This window comes from Taurulus bubalis, assembly GCF_910589615.1.
Source record: "Taurulus bubalis genome assembly, chromosome: 8".
Taxonomy (NCBI): Eukaryota; Metazoa; Chordata; class Actinopteri; order Perciformes; family Cottidae; genus Taurulus; species Taurulus bubalis.
In genome coordinates, this window is record NC_136596.1 from 3,250,516 (window position 1) to 3,272,619 (window position 22,104).

At 44.1% G+C, this 22,104-nt stretch overlaps 1 protein-coding gene across 12 annotated transcripts in view; it reads right to left on the bottom strand.

The window, feature by feature from the left end:
- Window positions 1-2,396: 2,396 nt before the first annotated feature.
- Window positions 2,397-22,104, bottom strand: part of LOC306740313 (transducin-like enhancer protein 4) — a gene marked incomplete at both ends in the record, with an annotated part of 37,834 nt that continues 18,126 nt past the window's right edge. For 3 of the 12 annotated variants that reach the window (XM_079222443.1, XM_079222441.1, XM_079222438.1), the window contains 14 exons: window positions 2,397-2,504; window positions 2,664-2,740; window positions 3,789-3,939; window positions 5,751-5,898; window positions 6,580-6,827; window positions 9,139-9,388; window positions 9,481-9,557; window positions 10,178-10,365; window positions 10,453-10,585; window positions 11,711-11,863; window positions 11,962-12,015; window positions 13,644-13,766; window positions 20,251-20,481; window positions 21,404-21,478. In XM_079222443.1, the coding sequence (XP_079078569.1) occupies window positions 2,397-2,504; window positions 2,664-2,740; window positions 3,789-3,939; window positions 5,751-5,898; window positions 6,580-6,827; window positions 9,139-9,388; window positions 9,481-9,557; window positions 10,178-10,365; window positions 10,453-10,585; window positions 11,711-11,863; window positions 11,962-12,015; window positions 13,644-13,766; window positions 20,251-20,481; window positions 21,404-21,478 (2,016 nt within the window). Of the gene's footprint in view, window positions 2,505-2,663; window positions 2,741-3,788; window positions 3,940-5,750; window positions 5,899-6,579; window positions 6,828-9,138; window positions 9,389-9,480; window positions 9,558-10,177; window positions 10,366-10,452; window positions 10,616-11,632; window positions 11,864-11,961; window positions 12,016-13,643; window positions 13,767-20,250; window positions 20,485-21,397; window positions 21,479-22,104 lie in introns of all 12 variants that reach the window. The other 9 variants (XM_079222442.1, XM_079222440.1, XM_079222435.1 and 6 more) reach the window with 8 other exon arrangements.

The following is a 22,104-nucleotide window of genomic DNA, read 5'->3' on the forward strand; positions in this document are numbered from 1 at the left end:
GCTCGCTACCGCTAGCTCGCTACCGCTAGCTCGCTACCGCTAGCTCACTAGCCGTTTGTGAGTGGCTCGCTAAAGGTTCTGAGAATATGTAAATTCATTTGATGAGTCGTTTTGTTTAAATTTGATCCGAGCGAATTCACGGACACCCCGCTCCCTTTTCCTACGAAATATATATTCACCAATCAGCTGTCAGTTAAACAAGTTATACCGCAGTGACGCCGAAACATGCAGACTAGCGAGAGCACATCACATTTGACAGTGGTTGCGAGAAAAAAAAGCCAGGCCCAAAAAAAGTGCAATTTAAAAAAAAGGAATGTTTTTGTGTTTTTTGTGTGTGTGTGTCTCTTTTTAGTGTGTCTGTTTACCAAAACTGACTAATACGGCCTACGTTTAGTGGCGCACATCCTCAGGACCCACAAAGAAGCCCTTCTCTATGGCGGGAGTGGAACAGAGAGGATGACTGAACCATAAAAGTGATGCTGCGTTCACACCAAAAGCGCTGCAATTTTTTTTGCGAGTATTACATGCAAAGTCAATGCACAGACGCGAATGGTGGTGAAGAACGCAAATAACACGCCGTGTTATATTTTCGAACTCTTGCCGGCGGAAATGGTAACTGTTTTTACGGAGATAAGCCACGCCCCCTTTCCGGTGCGAATGAAGCTAATTAACCACACAAAGAGTGTGTGAACTCTCGCGAGTGAAGCTTTGCAAATATTCTCAACGCTTTTGGTGTGAACACAGCAGAAGACAGACATGATGTCCGCTGCAGGCGATGAACGACTACGAGTAGCTCTTGGGACACTTTCATTTTTTTGTCAAATTAGCTCTTGGAGAAAAAAAGAAGAAGAAGGTTGGAGACCCCCGTGTTAGATCACAGGATTTAGCAGGGAATCGCTGCGCTTAACGATGTACAACGAGAGCAAGAAAGAAGCTTGAAAGCAGAAAGAAAAGGTTCAGTGGAGGATATCGTCGTTTACTGGCATCAAACACACGGACTGAAGCAGCAGCCACGAAGAGTGTATTTCACGTGCGACACAAAGAGCAGTTTGGTCCTGATTACTTCAGAGTGGACAACAGACAGTTGGTACAAACCGGACCGGACCATCTGGGTTACTGATTTCTTTTTTTTATAAAATCCGTCCTTAAAAGTCTTTCCTCAGTGCAGTTGAACACTCAGCGGGGACGAGTCAGAAGCGCAGCAGCATAAAAGGCACTGTGTTGTTCCTACAAGCCAACAGAAGTAAAATCCAAGAGGAATCACGCGTCGAGGACCACTTTGTTTTGTTTTTGGTCGCCAAAAAAATTCAGGCAGGATATGGAGGGCTGGTTGACAAAAGTTTCACTGAAATGTGTCACAAAGAGAAGCCAGCAAGCAGAAGTGAGCGAGGGCTCTGAGGGTCATCTTGCTAGTTGGTTTGTTCAACACTCACACACACACACACACACACACACACACACACACACACACACACCTCACTCAGAATTAAGACGGAAAGTAAATTAAAACATTGATGGAACACAGTAGGTATAAAATAAATATCAAAAGCTAATGGTTAGCTTAGCATAAAATCTGGAAAACAAGGGGAAACAGCTAGCCTAGCTTGTCTAACAGTGAGGTACCAGCACCTCTGCAGCTCCCTCATAGACATTTGGGTTGTTTCATCACTATTTTCCGCATGCCTTTGTTATGAAACAAAAGATGTGTTTGTTGTGCTGATTTTGACAACAACAAAAAGACCAATTTGGGACGAGGGAGTCAGAATGTGTTGGGTAATAATGTAAAAAAACTGCATTTAGAACTCACGTTAAGAAAAGCTGTGCAATCAAAACACACACACACAAAAAGTATGCAAGTACCCACAGTAAGCGCTCACGGGATAATAAATACTTGTTGAGTGTTCCAGGTTTTTGCAGAACCCCCCCATGTGATATTTACATTGACCTCATAGCAACCCTGTGAAGCGTTGCGGTTTCTTAGTGAAGCGTCTTTAAGATGTGCCAAATTCTAAGAGGAAAAACTCTGCTGTCTTTTGTTCTGGCGTCGCCGTCAGGTTCACACCGAGCACGAAGGCAAGAATGTGCATCGTGTTGTAGCTGCTTGAAAAACAATAAAGATAAATAAAAAAAGAGGCCTAAAAGTGAAAAAGCAATGTTATCGCAACCGCAGCCTCTCCGGACTCCGTGCACACGGACATTCACTCAAAGAAAGCCGCTCGGTATGAAAAAACGAAGAAAAACAAAAATCTCTGTGCTCGGTTTCCGCTTGTTTGTTTTGATCCACGACCAGCTAGAAAGGTCCAAGAAAGCCTTGTTTGGTTTTGGTTGGTTCCACCCAAATCCGTTTTTTTTATACACGTTAAAAACTGTACACAGGCAGTGGGAAGCTCCGCCTCCTAGTAGTTGACCTCGTAGACGGTCGCCTTCTTGTCTCCCGACCCCGTCACGATGTACTTGTCGTCTATGGAGATGTCGCAGCTCAGCACGGAGGACGACTCCTTCGACTGTGAGGGGAACAAAAGAGGCGTGGACACGTGAACACTGAGGACGCCGTGTGTGTGTGTGTGTGTGTGTGTGACAGACAGGTGCGTGAGTCATTTCTCCGTCCCGTTACGCAACATTGACTGTAAAGAGTACATTTAGACAGTCTTCAGCACACGCACCTGGAAGATGCTGGCTCCATACGGGGTCCTCCATGCGTTGAGCAGATTGTCTTTTCCCGTGCTCACAAACCACTTACCTGCACAGAACGACAAAAAGCACATTAGGCAACGTTAAGGGAACACGTTGCTCCAAATTTGGAATCTTCTCAATCAAGTGAGCGCTTCAGAAGTCATATAAAAAGTCATGGAAATGGCCACTGACACATTAAAGCTGAATGCATATATCATTATCTGGTCCCGAAGTATCAGCCGCTAACTCAATTGACAGGTAAATAAATCATCACAACAACGGGGATGGGTTGTGGAGGATGAAGGACACGAAGATGCTCGATGCAAATATTATGCATCAGAACTATTCGTACCAGCAGTGGTGTGAGTTTGTGACTTTTTTAATAAACAAGTTCAAATAGATTCACGCAGGCAGAGGAGAGTTGGTGTGTAGCCGCAGCTGCTGTTCAGCTATTTTAAATTCAGTGAAATGTTCTGAGGGCTTTTATTGTGAAAGGTAAGAGTCGAAGGAGTGGGTCCGGTCTGCGCTGCGTGTCTGAAGGAGTCCTAAAGTTTGTTGACTCAATAATTGTTCAAAATAAAACATGTTAGTTGTAATGAAAATGTTGGACATGTTGGACAAATGCGAATTTAACCATTAAGTGATAATGGATTGAAAATAAAATGGTGGTAAGAATGAGATAAATACAATTGTTATAGTTCAATATGGAGGATGATGATTTATCATGATGTTATGTATTTTTTATTTTTGTGCTACTTATTTGTCATTGTTTTTTGTTGTCTTGTAATGTGAAGGTGAAACTTGTAAAAACTTAAAATAAAATGATTGAAAGAAAGAAAGTGATGACAATGTGAAGATAAAAATATTTGTTGATGTTAATTCCACAAAACAACCTACATAAAGCTGACACACATTGCATCACATTCTCATATCCTATACTCACTATGTAGCACTATCAATCTTATACAAAATAGTAATTTCTCCTCCGACCTAATATCACTCCACGTGTGCTAAGTTACAGTTATCATCTATTCACACAGAATTGTAATCAGCGAGTCAAGGCTCAGAGCGTACGTTGATCGATTTCCCTTCAGCCCTTTGTTTGCGATTCTTACCACAGTGAGCAAATCTGAGCGAGAGCACGCAGCTCTCGTGCAGGTGCAGCTGGTACTTGTCTGGTTTGGTGACGTGCAGAACCTCCACGTTGTTGTTCTCCATCCCGACTGCCAGCCACTCGCCCGTTGGACAGTAGCCCAGTGAGAAGATCTGCAGCGGAAACACAACCGTTATGGGACTCATACCTCTTATAGTGTACATCAATATAAAACACTATCTCTTATTACCAGCCGCGACAGCTCGTGGGTCTGTGTGTGTGTGTGTGTGTGTGTGTGTGTGTGTGTCATCATGGTCCTGGAGAAGCTTACTGCACAGAGGTGGTACTTTATCAGACGTTTATATTTCTGTTTTTCTTTTCAACGCTATAGAAATAGAACCGGAAGAGAACGGACATTCCGCTTCAAAGCAACGTAGCAGGGAGGTCAAAGTGTCGGCCATTTTGATGTCTATCGTTGCCAGTGTAGTAGCGGGCTAACTTCCACAAGAACTAAACCCACGTACGGCAGGCTGCTGACTCACTGAGGCTTTGCAGTGACTGAAACGAACGGCGACGTGGCGACTCATTTTCTGTAACAAATGTCGCATTAAAGCATTGGTGGAACTAGCTAACTAGCAAGCTAACTAGCAGACCGCTGGTTAGTTAGTTAGCGTGCTAGATTCCCCACGCTTTAACGCTACACTGGTTACTGAAAATGAGCCTAAGAGGCAGGGGCGTTGTGTCCAACGCCTCACTCCAAGCCACCAAGCTAACTAGCTAGCCGTCCGCTATCTTTGCAGCGAGCTGCGGCTGTGTGTTGTCACTTTAAACCGCGAACAACAATCGGCATTTTCTTTTGTACCGGTCAAATGAAAAGCAGTTCAATGTCCGATCTATGCCCGTATTATTTCTACAAGATGCAGTCACTAACTTTCACAGGTGTGGAGGTGAGATCAAATGGAGGCGGTGTAGGAAGTACCACCTGTACGCCCCAGGGCCTGATTGGCGTTCTGACCGGTTCCCTCATCACGAGATGCTCTCTAGTATTAGTCTGCTCTCTTTCTTCAGCGCATGATGTAGACGGTGTTTGACTGCGGGGGTGGCCACCGATATTAACATATCTATGGGCGCTGGCAAACATCCGCTGCTGCGCTCTTTCTTCGCCATCATCAGCCTTTTTATACTAATCTGTCAAAACAGATGGCTTTTTTTCAGTTTCTCAAATCGTATTAGGTGCGCGACACATCCTGCCAGCAGCAATTACGCATCAGGAAATGAGGTGGGTGAACGATTTAGTCAATTCGCATTTTTGAAACAAATCACGACAATCTCTTTTCCAGATGATGAAGACGCCTGATGGCGTTGTAAACCTGGTAAACACAAATCTATTTTCTTTATTTTTTTTTACTTTGCCAAATTGGGGTGGCGGAGAAGGGGTTAGAACAGATATTATGGGATAGCGTGAGGTTGGCCATGCCTCTCTGAGCTCTCTAACGCACACCCACCTCCTCCCGCTGCACACTGAGATTGGGAAATGGGTCTTTTTCTTTTCTTCTTTTTAGGGGAAAATGGCAGTAATGGTCTATTATTGCCGCTCTTCTCCTGACCCGAAAAAAACAACTAAATATCTAACCGGCAGTGTTATTAGCGTTAAAGGTTTCTGAGCAGAAACCCAGAGCTCAGTCTGACCTTCATGGTGGGGTTAAACGTTCTGAACCCAGCTTACAAATTACTGCAATGAAGCAAAACCAGAGAGTGTAATCACACAAATTGTGACTTGTCCTGAGACGCAGGCTTTTTAACAACCTGCGCATTTACTTTAATCACCAAATAATGAATAAAAGTGCGAAACCTGCGAACCAATTCCATTCTTCTGCGTCCCAAACTATGCTCCACGTGCACATTCAGCTCTTATAACGGGGCGCTAATGGAAAAGGGTTGCATTTGTGTGTGTTTAAAAAGAACCAGAAAACGTCTGGTGTACCTGGGAGGTGAAGTCGTGCTGCTGCAGCTGCCGTCCCTCCCTCAGGTCCCAGGACCGCACGGTGTTGTCCAGGCCTCCGGTCCACAGCTTGGTCCCATCGTTGGAGATGTCGATGCAGCTGGCTCCGTCGGTGTGGCCCTGGAACTGCCTGCAGATCAACGTCAAGATCGAAAAGGACACACGTGAATATTTGCGCTTCGTCTTTAGGAGAGAAGCTAAAGGAAAAGGACAGGCCTCCGGCTGCAAGATTTGTTGCCGCGGTTTGCTACAGCACCCGAATGGACTGAATTACAATGACCTTCTCCGGTAATCGAGACACTATCAACTGTCAATAGTAAAACCACCAATAAAAGTCCTGCGTTCAAATGTTTACTTCAAGTGAAGAGGGAAAGAGAGGCTTCATCTGCAGAATGTACCTAACTGTATTTAATTTAGTCTGTTCAAGTGGAGCCTTCGAATCCGACACGATGCCGACAGTTTAATAAATATGAATGCATCGGATTTTAACTGTCATATAACCAGCAACCTTTCTCTCCCGGGTAAAGGTAGTACTACATGTACTGTAGAAGAACAGTTAGAAAGTAGGATACACATAAGTGCTTTGTGGGCCTTTTGTTCGTCCTTTCAAGGTACAGTGAGTTAGAATAGTACCATCATTAAATAGGTAAACCTCATAATAGATCTATGGATGTTTGAGTTAAAGTCTGTCCCTGGTGCTTTTTAGAGGTAGACCATCTTCTGGTCGGTTGGGTGCCATTGGGTGTTGAAGCCATTTCCAGTTTGATAAGAACTGGTTTTAAGTTGTCAAGACATTCACATCCACCCATACCTGACCAGCGTCTGGTTGTGCAGATCCCACACGGCTATGTTCCCGTCGGAGCAGCAGGAGAAGCAGACCTTGGAGTCGGGGCTGATGGCCAGAGCGTAGCAAGCGGGCGCGGACGACGTGAGCTCGGCCTTGATCCGCGGGGTCGGCGTGGCCAAGTCCCAGATCGACAGAGTGCTCGCCTCGCCGCCGACGATGAGCGTCCGCCCGTCAGGAAGCAGCCGACAGGAGCGGATGTAGTTGTCTCTGTTCTGATGGGACGAGACGCACACGGGCAGTTTTGTCATTAACCTTCCTCTTGTGTTAGGGTCGGCCCGTTTTAGGTTTTAAGTGCATAAAAGAACCACATACATGAGTTTATTGCATCAAGGCCTTTTGACTTTGTCAGGAACCTCTAATTCAACAAAATAAAACTAAAACATTATGACCCTTGTATTGTTAGGGTCAGTTTCGACCCAGTTATAAACATAAGATTTGCTTGATTATTTAAAAAAAAATTACCTTGCAAATCTATATGTTGTGTTATGACTTTCATTTTGCGTTTGTATTAAAGTTCTATTGCTGAAAAAAAGCCTTTTTAGCCTTTTTCTTGAAGTAAATATACATGGGTCGAAACACCATAGATAATTATATTCAAATGAAAAAATAAACAAAACAAATGTATTTAAGAGATGTGTTCCAATACCCCTCAGTAATAGTCAGGTAACACAACAACCTTTTATGTATTTATATGATTCTCTTGAGGTTCATTTTGCCATTTTTTTTATTGAAATCGAGGAATACTGACAAAGAAAAAAACACTAAAAATATTAAAACATACAACAATGTGTTCATGGATAAGGAAGCCTAACAAGGTCACCAAGAGATGAGGAACAAATTGGATGATAGATAATTGTTTTTAGTGTATTTTACAGCTGATTTAAGACATGGGTCAAAACCGACCCGTTAACACAAGAGATGCTAACAGAAAGCTAACACAAGAGATGCTAACAGAAATCAAACACAAGAGATGCTAACAGAAAGCTAACACAAGAGATGCTAACAGAAAGCGAACACAAGAGATGCTAACAGAAAGCGAACACAAGAGATGCTAACAGAAAGCTAACACAAGAGATGCTAACAGAAAGCGAACACAAGAGATGCTAACAGAAAGCGAACACAAGAGATGCTAACAGAAAGCTAACACAAGAGATGCTAACAGAAAACTAAAACAAGAGATGCTAACAGAAAGCGAACACAAGAGATGCTAACAGAAAACTAAAACAAGAGATGCTAACAGAAAGCGAACACAAGAGATGCTAACAGAAAACTAACACAAGAGATGCTAACAGAAAGCTAACACAAGAGATGCTAACAGAAAACTAACACAAGAGATGCTAACAGAAAGCAAACACAAGAGATGCTAACAGAAAACTAACACAAGAGATGCTAACAGAAAGCGAACACAAGAGATGCTAACAGAAAACTAACACAAGAGATGCTAACAGAAAGCAAACACAAGAGATGCTAACAGAAAACTAACACAAGAGATGCTAACAGAAAGCAAACACAAGAGATGCTAACAGAAAGCGAACACAAGAGATGCTAACAGAAAACTAACACAAGAGATGCTAACAGAAAGCTAACACAAGAGATGCTAACAGAAAGCGAACACAAGAGATGCTAACAGAAAGCGAACACAAGAGATGCTAACAGAAAACTAACACAAGAGATGCTAACATAAAGCTAACACAAGAGATGTTAACAGAAAGTAACACAAGAGATGCTAACAGAAAACTAACACAAGAGATGCTAACATAAAGCTAACACAAGAGATGCTAACAGAAAGCGAACACAAGAGATGCTAACAGAAAGCGAACACAAGAGATGCTAACAGAAAGCTAACACAAGAGATGCTAACAGAAAGCGAACACAAGAGATGCTAACAGAAAGCGAACACAAGAGATGCTAACAGAAAGCTAACACAAGAGATGCTAACAGAAAACTAAAACAAGAGATGCTAACAGAAAGCGAACACAAGAGATGCTAACAGAAAACTAAAACAAGAGATGCTAACAGAAAGCGAACACAAGAGATGCTAACAGAAAACTAACACAAGAGATGCTAACAGAAAGCTAACACAAGAGATGCTAACAGAAAACTAACACAAGAGATGCTAACAGAAAGCAAACACAAGAGATGCTAACAGAAAACTAACACAAGAGATGCTAACAGAAAGCGAACACAAGAGATGCTAACAGAAAACTAACACAAGAGATGCTAACAGAAAGCAAACACAAGAGATGCTAACAGAAAACTAACACAAGAGATGCTAACAGAAAGCAAACACAAGAGATGCTAACAGAAAGCGAACACAAGAGATGCTAACAGAAAACTAACACAAGAGATGCTAACAGAAAGCTAACACAAGAGATGCTAACAGAAAGCGAACACAAGAGATGCTAACAGAAAGCGAACACAAGAGATGCTAACAGAAAGCTAACACAAGAGGAAGGTTAAAACAGCATCAACGCATTAGCTAGCTACGCGTTAGCTAGGTACACGAGGGGTCGGAGCACTCACGAGGCAGTCCAGCTGGGACACGGGGGTCTTGTTCCCCGGGTGGCTGATGTCCCACACCTTGACGCAGCCCTTGCCGCCGGTGTAGACGTGGCGCGTCGGGTTGCTGATGGTGACGGCGCACACCACGTCCCCGTGGTTGAGGGTGTTGATCTGGCGCGCGTGGCGCGGGATGCCAGGGCCGATGAGCGCGTCCGGGGGGAAAGGCACGGGCTGCATCTGTCCGTCGGCGCTCACGTGGAAGGAGTAGGCCCTGGAGGGGAAGAAGAAAGGGAGGACATGTGGGGAAAAAGGTACGGGCAAAATGTGACAAAACAGAAGAAGAAACGTGATTTATTAACATACGGTTTTCCACCGGGAAGGCCTGACAGGTTGGGGGGAAGGCCAGGGACACGTATGTGGTGGTGAGGATCAAATCCCACCTAGGGAACATGAGAAAGAGTTTAGCATACAATCCAGGAGGCGTATATGCAGAGAAGCCAATGCTGCTGACGTGTAACCCAGACATCCCGCCATCTTGTTTTAATCTTCATGTTTTTGTCTCAATCAGTGCCGACTGAAGATAACAGTTCTGCAATACTCTCTCACATATACGCATATTCATATATATATGATTATCACACATCTGCTGTCAACAGAAAATCACATTTAAAATAGTCATAATTGGAACAAGCAGCGAAAGCAGAGAAATGATGAGAACGCTTAAGCGACACGATGGATGATTTCATTTTGATTTAAAGGAACAGTGTAGCACGTACACAACATTGTTCACACACTTAACACCCCTGTAACACATACTTTTACTGTGTGTATGTATCTGTGTATGTATTCTCGTTTTTATTCTATTTTATCACATTTTATTATATAAAAAAAAAAGCCTCCTGTGGACAGGTGTTGGAAATTAGCATTTCGCTATATACACTCAACACAGTGCATGTTTTTGTGTGCATAAATGTATGTTATGAATTCTAACGCCATTGTGATGTCCACATCAAATAAATAAAGGATTGAATTGCGCTGGTGTTTGTGTGCGCTCGGGTACCACTTGTGTGCGTCCGTAAGCGGCCACGGCGGCGGCGGCCACGGCGCTCATCTGAGGAGAGATGTTGTGCAGGCCGGTGTAGGCGGCGCCGGCTGCGCTCAGCTCTCCGTTCATGCCCGGGTGGGGAACCAATCCAAACGGACTGGGGTACGGGCACGGCACCGCCAGCGGCGTACGGAGGCCAGGAGCTACCAAGAAGAATACAAATGCAAATAAAAACACAGGTCTCATGCAAGTTGCGATCAATCCCGTGTGCTCCGGTTCGCGGCGCTCACCCAGCGCCTCGAGTCCCGGGGGTTTGCCCGGCACGGACCTCGGACCCGGGGTGGAGGTGCTGCTCGGCGTCGGGGCGTCGGAGCGGGAGGTCGGGGTGCTGGACTTGGACACGGGCGTCGTGGACTTCTCATTCTGCAGCCAGAGGAAGGTTGAAACACGGGGCTGAGCATCGCTTTGCAGTCATGTGTCACTCACCTTCTGATAAAGGTGCAATATGCTAACTGTGCAATATCCCCACGTAACTTTCTTCCACCTCTCAAAATGTGCAATATTCCCATATAACTCAGGACGAGCCTATTTATGACTGTTATCTAACTTCTTTTTTTTAAACTGTATTTAATACCTTTCTTGTACATATACAGGGTTCATGCACATTTTGACCAATGGGTTTCCATGACTTTAAACCAAATTACATGATTTTAAACCAAATTACATGACTTTTCCATGACTTTAAACCAAATTTCCATTACAAACATTTAGTGAAATCTGGGTGTAAACAGTAAAAAGTGAGTAAATGTAGTATTTAAACTAACAATGAGAATACAAAGCATACAGTAAACCTTAAATGACACAAATGAATGAGACAATAGTTTGATTAAAAGAATAAACATTTATATAGATGCCTGTATGTATGCCTGCTTATATTTTGAGCGACTTTCTTTTAAAAGCATATTCATTATTTCAAACTTAAATGAACGACATGAACACATGAATATAACACATTTACATGACTTTTACTAAACTTTTGGGATTTTATTTTTTTTCAAGGACTTTTCCAGGCCTGGAAATAACCATTTTAAAACTCCATGACTTTTCCAGGTTTTCCATGACGTAAGAACCCTGCATATACCACCGTATGTATAGTGTTTTCATATTTTATATTTTTTCTCTTTCTTACTATAGTGTGTTTTTATTTCCAAAACTGTTGACTCAGAGAGACCTGAGTCTAGACTGTTGGTCTATGCACAAATGGCAAATAAAAAACCTTGAACCTTGACCTTGAGCAGGACGGTTTTAGAGCCGTTTACACATTGAACAGCAAAGCAGAGCCATCAAACAACACGGGAACTGTTCATGACCCACATTCCCAACAGATGTATATGTGTCGAGCACTTTCCACACATGCTATAATCCGGGGTTTATCATCTTCTTACCGACAGGATTTTTTTGCCTGCTTACTAAAAATAGATCAGAACTACCCTGAGAAATGACGAACAGGAAGCTCAGCGGGCTGTGATTTCCCCACCGATGACTCACCAAATGAATCTCTTTGGATTTGGAAGAAGGCGTGCTGCTGGAGGAGGCGACGGAGGACGGACTCAGCGGAGCGTCCTTCTTCGACGGGCGACTCTTGTCCAGCCCGTTCTCCCGGGGCGAGTGGGCAGGACTTCCTCTGGGAGACGTCGGGTCCTGCGAGCAAAGATGAGAGCAGAAGGGTGGATTTTATTTGTCTTTCTTTCTTTCTTTTTCCAAAGCAAAAGACGCGGCGCCGCCGGTCCGCCTCGTACCTCGTTGGAGACGTCCACCACCAAGTTGTCGTCGCTCTTCTCTCCGTCACTTTCCTGGGGGAACACATAAGAGGACGCGCTCGTGACCTTCACTCTGCGGTGGAAAGCATTTTTTATTTTTTACTCCGTTGAGACAAACTAGTACAGTGACAACACGAGCATTTATTGTGTGTCGCGTTCTGTTTGATTTTGGATGAAATGGAGGAAATGTCCACTTTCTGAAGTGTCAGACCTCATTCACCTAAATTCTCCAACGGTAAAAAAAAAAAAATTCATTCCATTTATTTGATAGGCCATTAAAAAGGGTTGATCATAAAATCAGGGATTTAATTAATGCTCTACAAGAAGACCACGAAGACTATTTGAATCGTTCCTCTGGCATCACCCTCTGTTGTATTTTTGCAGGTTTTTAATGATCAGATAAAAGGGTCCAAATGGTTCCATCGGGTTCCCTCCAGATGGCTCGTTTGGCCGGAGAACAAGTCGTAAACCGCAACAAGCTGAGTTCACGTCTCTCGCTCCGTGTTGTCCGAAGAGAAGGAAGACACGAGAGAAAAAGCGGGTTTGAAAGTGGCTCATCTCAGCAAAAAAACCCTGTCAGGCTGCCCTCCTTTTGTTGCTGATTTTGAATTAGAAAGCTTGCACTTTTCATTCAAATTTGGAATATTTTAGTCCAGACAAAATTCTGGCAAATTTGGCCAAATGTGAAGCAAATGTAGTTATGACCACACAACGATCCAATAAAGAGCTTCTGCCTTTCCATGATGTCACTCTCAGAAATAACACTTTGGGATAAACTAGATTGCCCCCTCGCGGTTGTAGGCTTCAGTTTCAGTTTACGTCCATTTCTGTCCTCTTGATCCTCTTGAAATTGTCATAATTAGCATATGAACATTGTAATTATTGGTGATAAGTGAGGTCACAGTGACCTCGAAAATGAAATGACTCCGGTCACGGCTGTTGCCGGCGTCGAGGTCAAATAAATATACAAATCAAGTCCGGCAACCTCGGGATCTGAAAAGTGATGCAAATGTGGAAGTGCCTTAAAGCTGCATTCTCTCTCCTGATCACCAGGGGCGACTCCTCTGGTTGTATAGAAGAAGTATATGCTTCATGTGTTAAAGCTGCATTCTCTCTCCTGATCACCAGGGGGCGACTCCTCTGGTTGTATAGAAGTATATGCTTCATGTGTTAAAGCTGCATTCTCTCTCCTGACCACCAGGGGGCGACTCCTCTGGTTGTATAGAAGAAGTATATGCTTCATGTGTTAAAGCTGCATTCTCTCTCCTGACCACCAGGGGGAGACTCCTCTGGTTGTATAGAAGTCTATATAAATGACTCTACTTCTCTTGATGTATTCCCTCAGTAAACATTGTAAACATGAGTTTATGTCTCAATCTCCAGTTTCAAGTCTTCTTCAATACAGCATGATGTTCATTTAGTAAATTATGGTCATTTAGAGTCAAACAGACCATAAAGCAGGGGATGCTTTAGGGGCGGGACTACAAGGTTTTCTTCCACTTCCTGAAAGTTCATTGGAAAGTTTTCTGGTCGCCTAAAAATGGCAACCTTCTGGTTGCAAAAAGCCAGGATGCCAACGCTAAAAAAAAACAAGATGGCGATGACCAAAATGTCAAAGTGGAGACCTGGAGTCAGAGAAGGGAACATTTGTGCCGACTCACATAGCGCGTGGAGGCCAACTCCTTCTCATCCGTCTTCTGCTTCTTGCTGTCGGAGGAGTAGTCGCTGGAACTCCTGTGCTTCTCGCGGTTCCGAAAGCTGGCCGAGGGAGACACTGACGAGCTCTGGAGGAGACAAGAACCAGACGCTTGGAGATGTGAAAACAAATATACCTCAAAACTGTTGACCAATGGATTTAAACATTTTTTTTTTTTAAATGGTTCATTCCATCGTAAATCCTTGTTGTTAATGTTCCTGCAGGGTTCATACATATTCTAACCAATGGATTTCCATGACTTTTCTATGATTTTAAAGCAAATTACATGACTTTTCATGACTTTAAACCAAATGACATGACTTTTCCATGATTTTAAACCACATTTCCATACTTTAAACTAAATTACATGACTTGTCCACGATTGTAAACCAATTTCCATGACCAAACATTTAGTGAAATCTGGGTGTAAACAGTAAAAAGTGAGTAAATGTAGTATTTAAACTAACAATGAGAATACAAAGCATACAGTAAACCTTAAATGACACAAATGAATGAGACAATAGTTTGATTAAAAGAATAAACATTTATATAGATGCCTGTATGTATGCCTGCTGATATTTTGAGCGTCTGTCTTTTAAAAGCATATTCATTATTTCAAACTCAGCGTAAATGAACGTCATGAACACATGAATATAACACATTTACATGACTTTTACTAAACCTTTGGGATTTTGTCTTTTTCAAGGACTTTTCCAGGCCTGGAAATAACCATTTTAAAACTCCATGACTCTTCCAGGTTCTCCATGACCGTATGAACCCTGTCCTATGTAAATTGAATATGCTCAGCTTATTCACGCTGGTAACCCCGCGTTTGATGTCACTCACTGTGAATTGTGGGTAAATTTCCTCAGGCAAAGTCTGCGGAGCTGCGTGCAGCTTGAACTTAATTTTTTTTTAAATGTCCATTGATGTCTCCTCTCTTCTCTTAATCAAATGCGGCGATCCCTTTAAACGCCACCGCTGAAGGATTATTCCTCTCATTGGGAATCTCTCCTTACGGATGGAGAGAAGGAGGAAAAAAAGGAAAAGCAGGACCTTTAATTCGACCTTTCCACTACCTCACGCTCTCAACCTTTTCCGCTGCCCTTTGCCGTGCCGCAAGTGTCGATGACGAAGATTCCGTCGGGGGGAAGAGGAGGAGGAGGAAGAGGAGAAGGAGGAGGAGGAGGAGGAGGAGGAGGAGGAGGAGGAGCAAGGCCGGGCGTGTGGTTGGCGGGCGCTTGCACCTGTTTACATTTTGGTGTGTGCAAACAATGTGGGGATGTCAGTGTGTGTGTGCACAGGTGTCTCTCCTCGAGTGAGACAGAGCCCTCCTCTCTCCAGTCTGATTGGATTAATTAGCCTGCAAATTAGCTCTTTTTGAAAAAAAGAAAACACATCAAGGCAAATTAATTTAGCTGCAGTACAAGCGAGTGTGGAGAGAGCAATTCATTTACCGCCACATCATAATCATATTTGCCGATAACGACACCTGTAACCTTCACTGCGTCGCTCAATTACAGTTTTGGCGTCTCCGTCTCGTAATAAGTGGCCCCCGAATGGCCGCGCGTCTCGTAGCGCCGTTAGCCGCCATGAAGGCCGAGGCCCGCCGTTCTCAAAGATGGATGCTGGGGCTGCGTTGCGTATATCAAAGAAATGACTCGTTTGAAGATGGATGAAGTCAAGCAGAGTCTCTCAGTCTGTGTGAGGTCAACGGTTCCACAGCCGAAGATGCTGAAAGTTATTTTACCGAGTTTCCTTGAAGCCAATTTGGTAAACAATGTACCGTAAAAGTCGGGTTACAAGCCGCTACTACCTTCGGTCAGTGTCCCCGTTAGCTTCCCGCTGTAGCCAGCTAGTGCTCCTGCTAGCGCTCCCCTAGCTCCCCGACAACCACCGAAGGTAGCGGGATCAGCCCCGGCTCGACACCCGACTCGGGCAGAGGGGGCGTGGGCAGTAGCAGCGGGGAGCTAGCAGCAGCAGCGCAAGCTAGCAGCAGCGCTAGCTTGCTTTGTTTTAAAAGAGCAGCGCATTAACAAAAGAGGCAGACTGCAGCGGAGCGCTGGGAGAAAAAAAGACCAAAAAAAGAAGTGCGGTGGCCTCGCTAACAACAAGCTGCGGTCTGTTTAACTTCAACGAGCGATTCCTTGTAAAGGTCTGTGCTTCTTTCTTTCATTCTTCCTCATTTGTAAATCATTCTCCAGCTTTTTCTTTCTGAATGTACGGAACATAATCAGGACTTTGTTCAAGAGACATTTTTTACCTCGAGCGTTTTAGGGTTGTCGCTTAAAAAAAAGAAAGAAAGAAGAATCCTTTAATTGCAACTCCTCCATAACAGCATACCTCCCTCCATTCATCCCACAGTGGACTGAAAGGAGGAGCACAACAAACACAAAAGAAAAAGCGTGGCATTGGCAACAATTAGCTTCATTACATAAGTGCGTCTGAAAGGCCTGAGGAGGTGCAGTTCTTGAACGCACCACGACCAACACAATAGACCGTGTTGTTTGCACACACACACACACACACACACACACACACACACACACACCTTGTTAGCCCACATGCCTTTATCAGGCGTGTGGGCTAACATGCCTTAACGCCAAGGACGCTAAGGCACAGATGTTCATGCAATTCCCACATACACACACACACACCCCGTGGACGGTTGCCAAGGCAACTGTAGACCACTGACAAGGGGCTTATTGGTTTCATGAAGTGACTGTTGGCTGCGTGTGTTCTCACAGGGCGCTAATGAAAGGCATTCATCATTCTGGTGCCACTATCTTTACCGCGGATTTCTGACGACCTCACACACACACAGATACGCACACACACACACATAAGCACACAGTGCTAATCGCTCCCATCGTGGTGCCTGCAGCTGTGTGTGTGTGTGTGTGTGTGTGTGCGGAGGAGGAGGATATACTACATGGGGGGGCAGGAGATAACATATTAAACATTCCACCCGTCTCCACCTCCCTCCAACACACCAGAGAACACCCACAATCTGCTAAACTCATGCATGCGTGTGTGTGTGTGTGTGTGTGTGTGTGTGTGTGTGTGTGTGTGTGTTTGAGAGGAAGAGAGAGAGGGAGCTCGGGCTGACAGAATAAAGAAATGCTAATCTGCTCATAGAGTATTCAACAAACCAAATGTTTGCCCTGGGAAGAAACAAGCTCAGCTTAAGGGACAAATTACTACAAGTGCTGGATGTAATGTTGCTCTGCTTCCTCCAGGCAGACGTGTGTGTTCTGTTTGTTTGTGTGTGTGTTTGCTTTCTTTCTCTTCGCCTCCATTCCCAAAAATCTGAATGTTCTATTAAAAAAAAAAAATATATATATATTACCGTGAATGTGGAATACATAAACGACCGTTGGATCAGAGGATACCAATTGTCTGATTTTAATTATGCCATCCGAATTAATGGATAAAAACCATTAATGGCAGTGGATTCTCATCGTTGTTGAGTAATACTTATTCATGTGGTGAGCATTGCCGCCTCCGCCAACCAGTCCAGCTGCAGGTTTATATCCGTGTCTGTCCAAAAATGTCAGCGCTCCATCATTTTATCCAATCAGACATCGGTCACAGTGACCTTTGACCTCCATGTTATATATTCAGTTCATCCCGAGTGCAAGTGGAGGTTTGTTCCCAAATTACACTCAGGATGAACCCGAGAGGCAACGACAAAAAAACAGGACCGCCATGAGGTCGCGGTGACCTTTGACCACCAAAATATTAAACCAGTTCATTCTTGAGTCGGCCCGAAATACATAAGAGGCATAAAAATACTGATCAACATTTTTGATGCCATAATTTGTGTAAGAATATGTAGCAAATTAAACAATTTGGAAGGAAATATATACGACGTATATTTCATATTAAACACCTCCGTTAAATACTCTAACCGTTTCCCATACAAAACGACTACTACGAATTACTTAGCGTACGTTATTGGTGATAACATGGTTAGACTCTGGTTCTTAATCGTAGTTGACGGGATGGGGACCTGAACATCGATCAACTCGTTATTCGTTCTTTCGTCGGGACTTTTTAACGTTTCGGTGGAACGTAGCGACACAGGAAGTGAAGTTAAAGTAACGACACACGTTACTTTAACTGCAGTCAAAACCTCCGTGACCAAACGCCGGTACTTTATCGGAACACTTGTAGAAAAAGAGACATTCCAGTCTGCAGTTTCTCGTCCGCAGTTTTGCAAAATGAGCTGGAAACTAAAACGGCGTGTTTTAGCTCAGCGTCGCATCTCTGAAAAGGATTGGGAGCGTCTCCGCTGGCTGAGACAAAGCAGCAGAGGACAGGAAGGAAGTTCTGATACTGACGGTCTTCATTCTTTATAAACGTCTCACGGGAATACGGTTTGTTTCCGGTGAGATATTAGTGACTTTAAACGGTGACTTTGCTGTTTGAAACGTTACTGTTGCTGTTTTATGAACTATATTTAGATTTGTTTAAAGTATCAATCCTAATCCTGTTCTCAATTCTTCATTTTTATAATATCTTAAAAAGCAAACCTAAAAAAAAAGAGTACCGAACCAATAAGAAGTACTGATACGAGTAGTACTACTAAAGTATAAGAGTAGTAGTACTAAAGTATACGAGTAGTAGTACTAAAGTATCCCTTAAGTTGTGAACGAGGAGGGCAGCTATAAACATCAGTCTCACTTCATGTTCTTTGAAATCAAACATTCGCCCTCGGCTACTGGATGAAGGCGTCTGGTGGGGAATGTTGATGCTGGGAGAAGAAATTGTGTCACCTGATAAAGGAGTTTAACATTATTTATGAATAATGAAGGAAATACAAAGCAAACACATGGGTTTGGAACAGAGAGGGAGAAAGAGAGGCCTTACCTTGACCAAGTCTCTGTCTGAGGAGGCGGAGGGCAGGAGACAGAAGAATAAAGACGAATTAGGGTATTCCCATGTTTTAATGCAAGCATGAGCAACGACACACAAGAGAGAAGGAAAAGAGACGGGGAAAGGAAAGCTCACACATGATGATGAGGCGTCATTAATGCCAGGTAAAGCTAAATAATGGACTCATTGGGGCTCATTGGGGCCCATTGGGGCTCATTGGGGTCCATTGGGGTCCATTGGGGCTCATTGGGGCCCATTGGGACTCATTGGGGTCCATTGGGGCTCATTGGGGCCCATTGGGACTCATTGGGGTCCATTGGGGCTCATTGGGGCCTATTGGGGCCCATTGGGACTCATTGGGGTCCATTGGGGCTCATTGGGGCCTATTGGGGCCCATTGGGACTCATTGGGGTCCATTGGGGCCCATTTAGGCCATTTGAATGCTATTTGAATTTACCAAACCATACATTTCACTTGTATATTACTTATGGTGTTCAATACATTCAAATACAGCAGTTTATGGCTTTTTTTTTTTTAAATCATAAAACAACCTATGATTTACAGCGTTATATAACAATCACTCAGTTTCCAGTTTCCCCCCCTGGGACTTTTCATGTTATTCTTGTCTGAAGCGTGTTAAGTGAAATGTAAAATAGCCAAACAAAGCAGAAGTGCACCAGTAAACTGGCAGACTGTATATGTTTTGATATATTTGTTTTCCAAAAGGCAGCTCAAAACCTGCCAGAGGCTGCAAGATAGTAGTAGTGATACTGGAGAGGTTGGAAGGAGATGTACGCGTATACTTTGACATCCTGGATACATCCTTCAAACCCATATTTAGACCCTTCAGTTGGCCTCGCTCTTCTTCACCTGTATTGTTATTGATGGAGGTGAGTACCACTGCAGCTGCACAGGGCAAGGTCAACTGCTCTGCTGCGCTGTAAGAACCCCTCACAGTCATGCTGCTGCAGAGTAATTAAGAGCTGGCACACACACACACACGCACACACACACACACACACACACGCACACACACACACAGCCTCTGTGTGCTGTAATTAAATGCTCGAGCTCAAAGTCAGCTCCGCAGAAGGATCAGAGGAAGAAGAGGCGGCGTTGCTGGTCGCGTATCGTTCCCTATTAGGCCAATTACAACGGCACAATGACAAATCAGTTTTTAATTGCTGTAACTGCTGTTCATTACTAACAATTAAGCCTCAGCCAGTGGTACAAATCCATAACTTTGAATATTCCAGACATGCAAATTAGATTGGGATCATTAATGGAGCAAAACATAACAGCTTTAGTATTTTTGCCTCTTAAAACGCATGTTTTATATATTGATATGATATATATATATATATATATATATATATATATATATATATATATATATATATATATATATATATACATATATTTTTAGTCTGCTATATGGACTTCATGTAGATGTACAACCAGTCAGAAAAATGTACAAATGTACAGCAATCTAATTAGGTTGTTATTTAATATGCACTGAAGTCTCACATGCTCTCCTCTCGTGTGTTTGCTTCATTCCCAGATACGACTTCATATGAGTATTAAATAAAAATAAAATGGAGGGGGAAGTAACCGAATAAAAACGTTGACACATAAAGAAGAAACACACACGTGCACACACGTACACACAGACACACAGACACACACACACACACACGCGCCTCACCTCTCGGTTGTTCTCCGCTGTTGTCGTGGTGCTTCCTCTCGTCTTTGAGCGAGAGCGGCAGCTGGTGGCTCAGGGCGGAGGACAGCGCCAGCAGCCCGGCGGCGGTGCCGGCGGCGGTGCCGGCCCCGTGGGGCGGCGGCGGCGGCAGGCCCGCCGGGTGCGGCGTGAGCGGGACGGGGATGGCGTGGCCGTGGGACAGGTGCTGGGCCTGGAGCTGCTGCTGCTGAACCGCACACAGGAAGCAGCGGTCAGTGGTTGGAGAAGGCAGGAGAAGAAGCCGGGGCGGAGAGGAACGGGACCAACTTACATTTAACTCTTTAAAAAAATCAAATGGGATGTATATTTGAAGATGAATGCATATTTCTGATCATAAGGCTCTCTTACTTTTATTAAAACGTGATATAGGATTTGTTCGAAGGGATTATTTAGTAGTCGAAAAACTAACTTGTGACACTAGTGTGTGCTTGTCAGAGTCATGGCGTTTTGTAACCCTCATTTACCCAAAACAACGCGTTTTTTTAGACATAAACTCATGTTTACAATGTTCACTGAGGGAATAAATCAAGAGAGAAGTAGAGTCATTTACATAGACTTCTATACAACCAGAGGAGTCGCCCCCTGGTGGTCAGGCGAGAGAATGCAGCTTTAACACATGACGTATAGACTTCTATACAACCAGAGGAGTCGCCCCCTGGTGGTCAGGAGAGAGAATGCAGCTTTAACACATGAAGTATAGACTTCTATACAACCAGAGGAGTCGCCCCCTGGTGGTCAGGAGAGAGAATGCAGCTTTAACACATGAAGTATAGACTTCTATACAACCAGAGGAGTCGCCCCCTGGTGGTCAGGAGAGAGAATGCAGCTTTAACACATGAATCATAGACTTCTATACAACCAGAGGAGTCGCCCCCTGGTGGTCAGGAGAGAGAATGCAGCTTTAACACATGAATCATAGACTTCTATACAACCAGAGGAGTCGCCCCCTGGTGGTCAAGAGAGAGAATGCAGCTTTAGGACACTTTTTTATTGGCTTCACCGGAGGTTGAAAATAGAAATATGTCTAATTAGCAGTTAGTTTAGCTCCCGCCTCACAGCATCTTTCTATTACTGCGTGTGCGTACGTGTGCGTGCAATACACCCACTCCTATGATGGCGTTGAGTTCAGCCATGGTGACCTGCTTGGCCCGCTCCACCGCCTGCACCACCTGCTGCTGATGCTGCAAAAGAGACAGGCAGGCAAAAGAGAGGGTTATGAAGAGTGTGTCTACAACGACACACATGCACAATTCTCTGGTAAAAAATGAAGCCGGCGTATCAGGAAAAAAAGAAAAAAGAAAGGGTCCCTGAGTGCACACGTCCATCATCGCTGTAACACAGCCTGACGTACAATTATCAATCGTCACGCAGCAACGCGCTGATTATAAAACCTGACAAGCCGTTGCACATCTGGTTAAAGCGGAGCATAAATGTGCAGCAGCAGGAGTGAGCTGCACAACCAGGTTGAATCCGTCCCTCCTCGAGTTATCGCTGCTCTTTATTTGAGAAAACGTTCAGTACATCTCACAATGGAAGAAAGGAGAATGTGTTTCTGGGAGCAGAATTTGAAAACCAGGTGAACAGTAGTAAGAGAGAAGCAAACACCTGACAGGAAAAGCCCAGTGCGCCTTTAATAACGTGTCCGGACATTTGACAACCACAAATTCCACGCGGTTCTGTCAAAGTCATCCAAAGGGTACGGAGCGAGAGAGACGGATCCAGACGGTGAGCGAGAGCAGCCAAGACTCATTCGGGGGAAGCGCTAAACATCAAAGCGGGGCAGAGAAGAAAGGGCTTATCCGCCGTG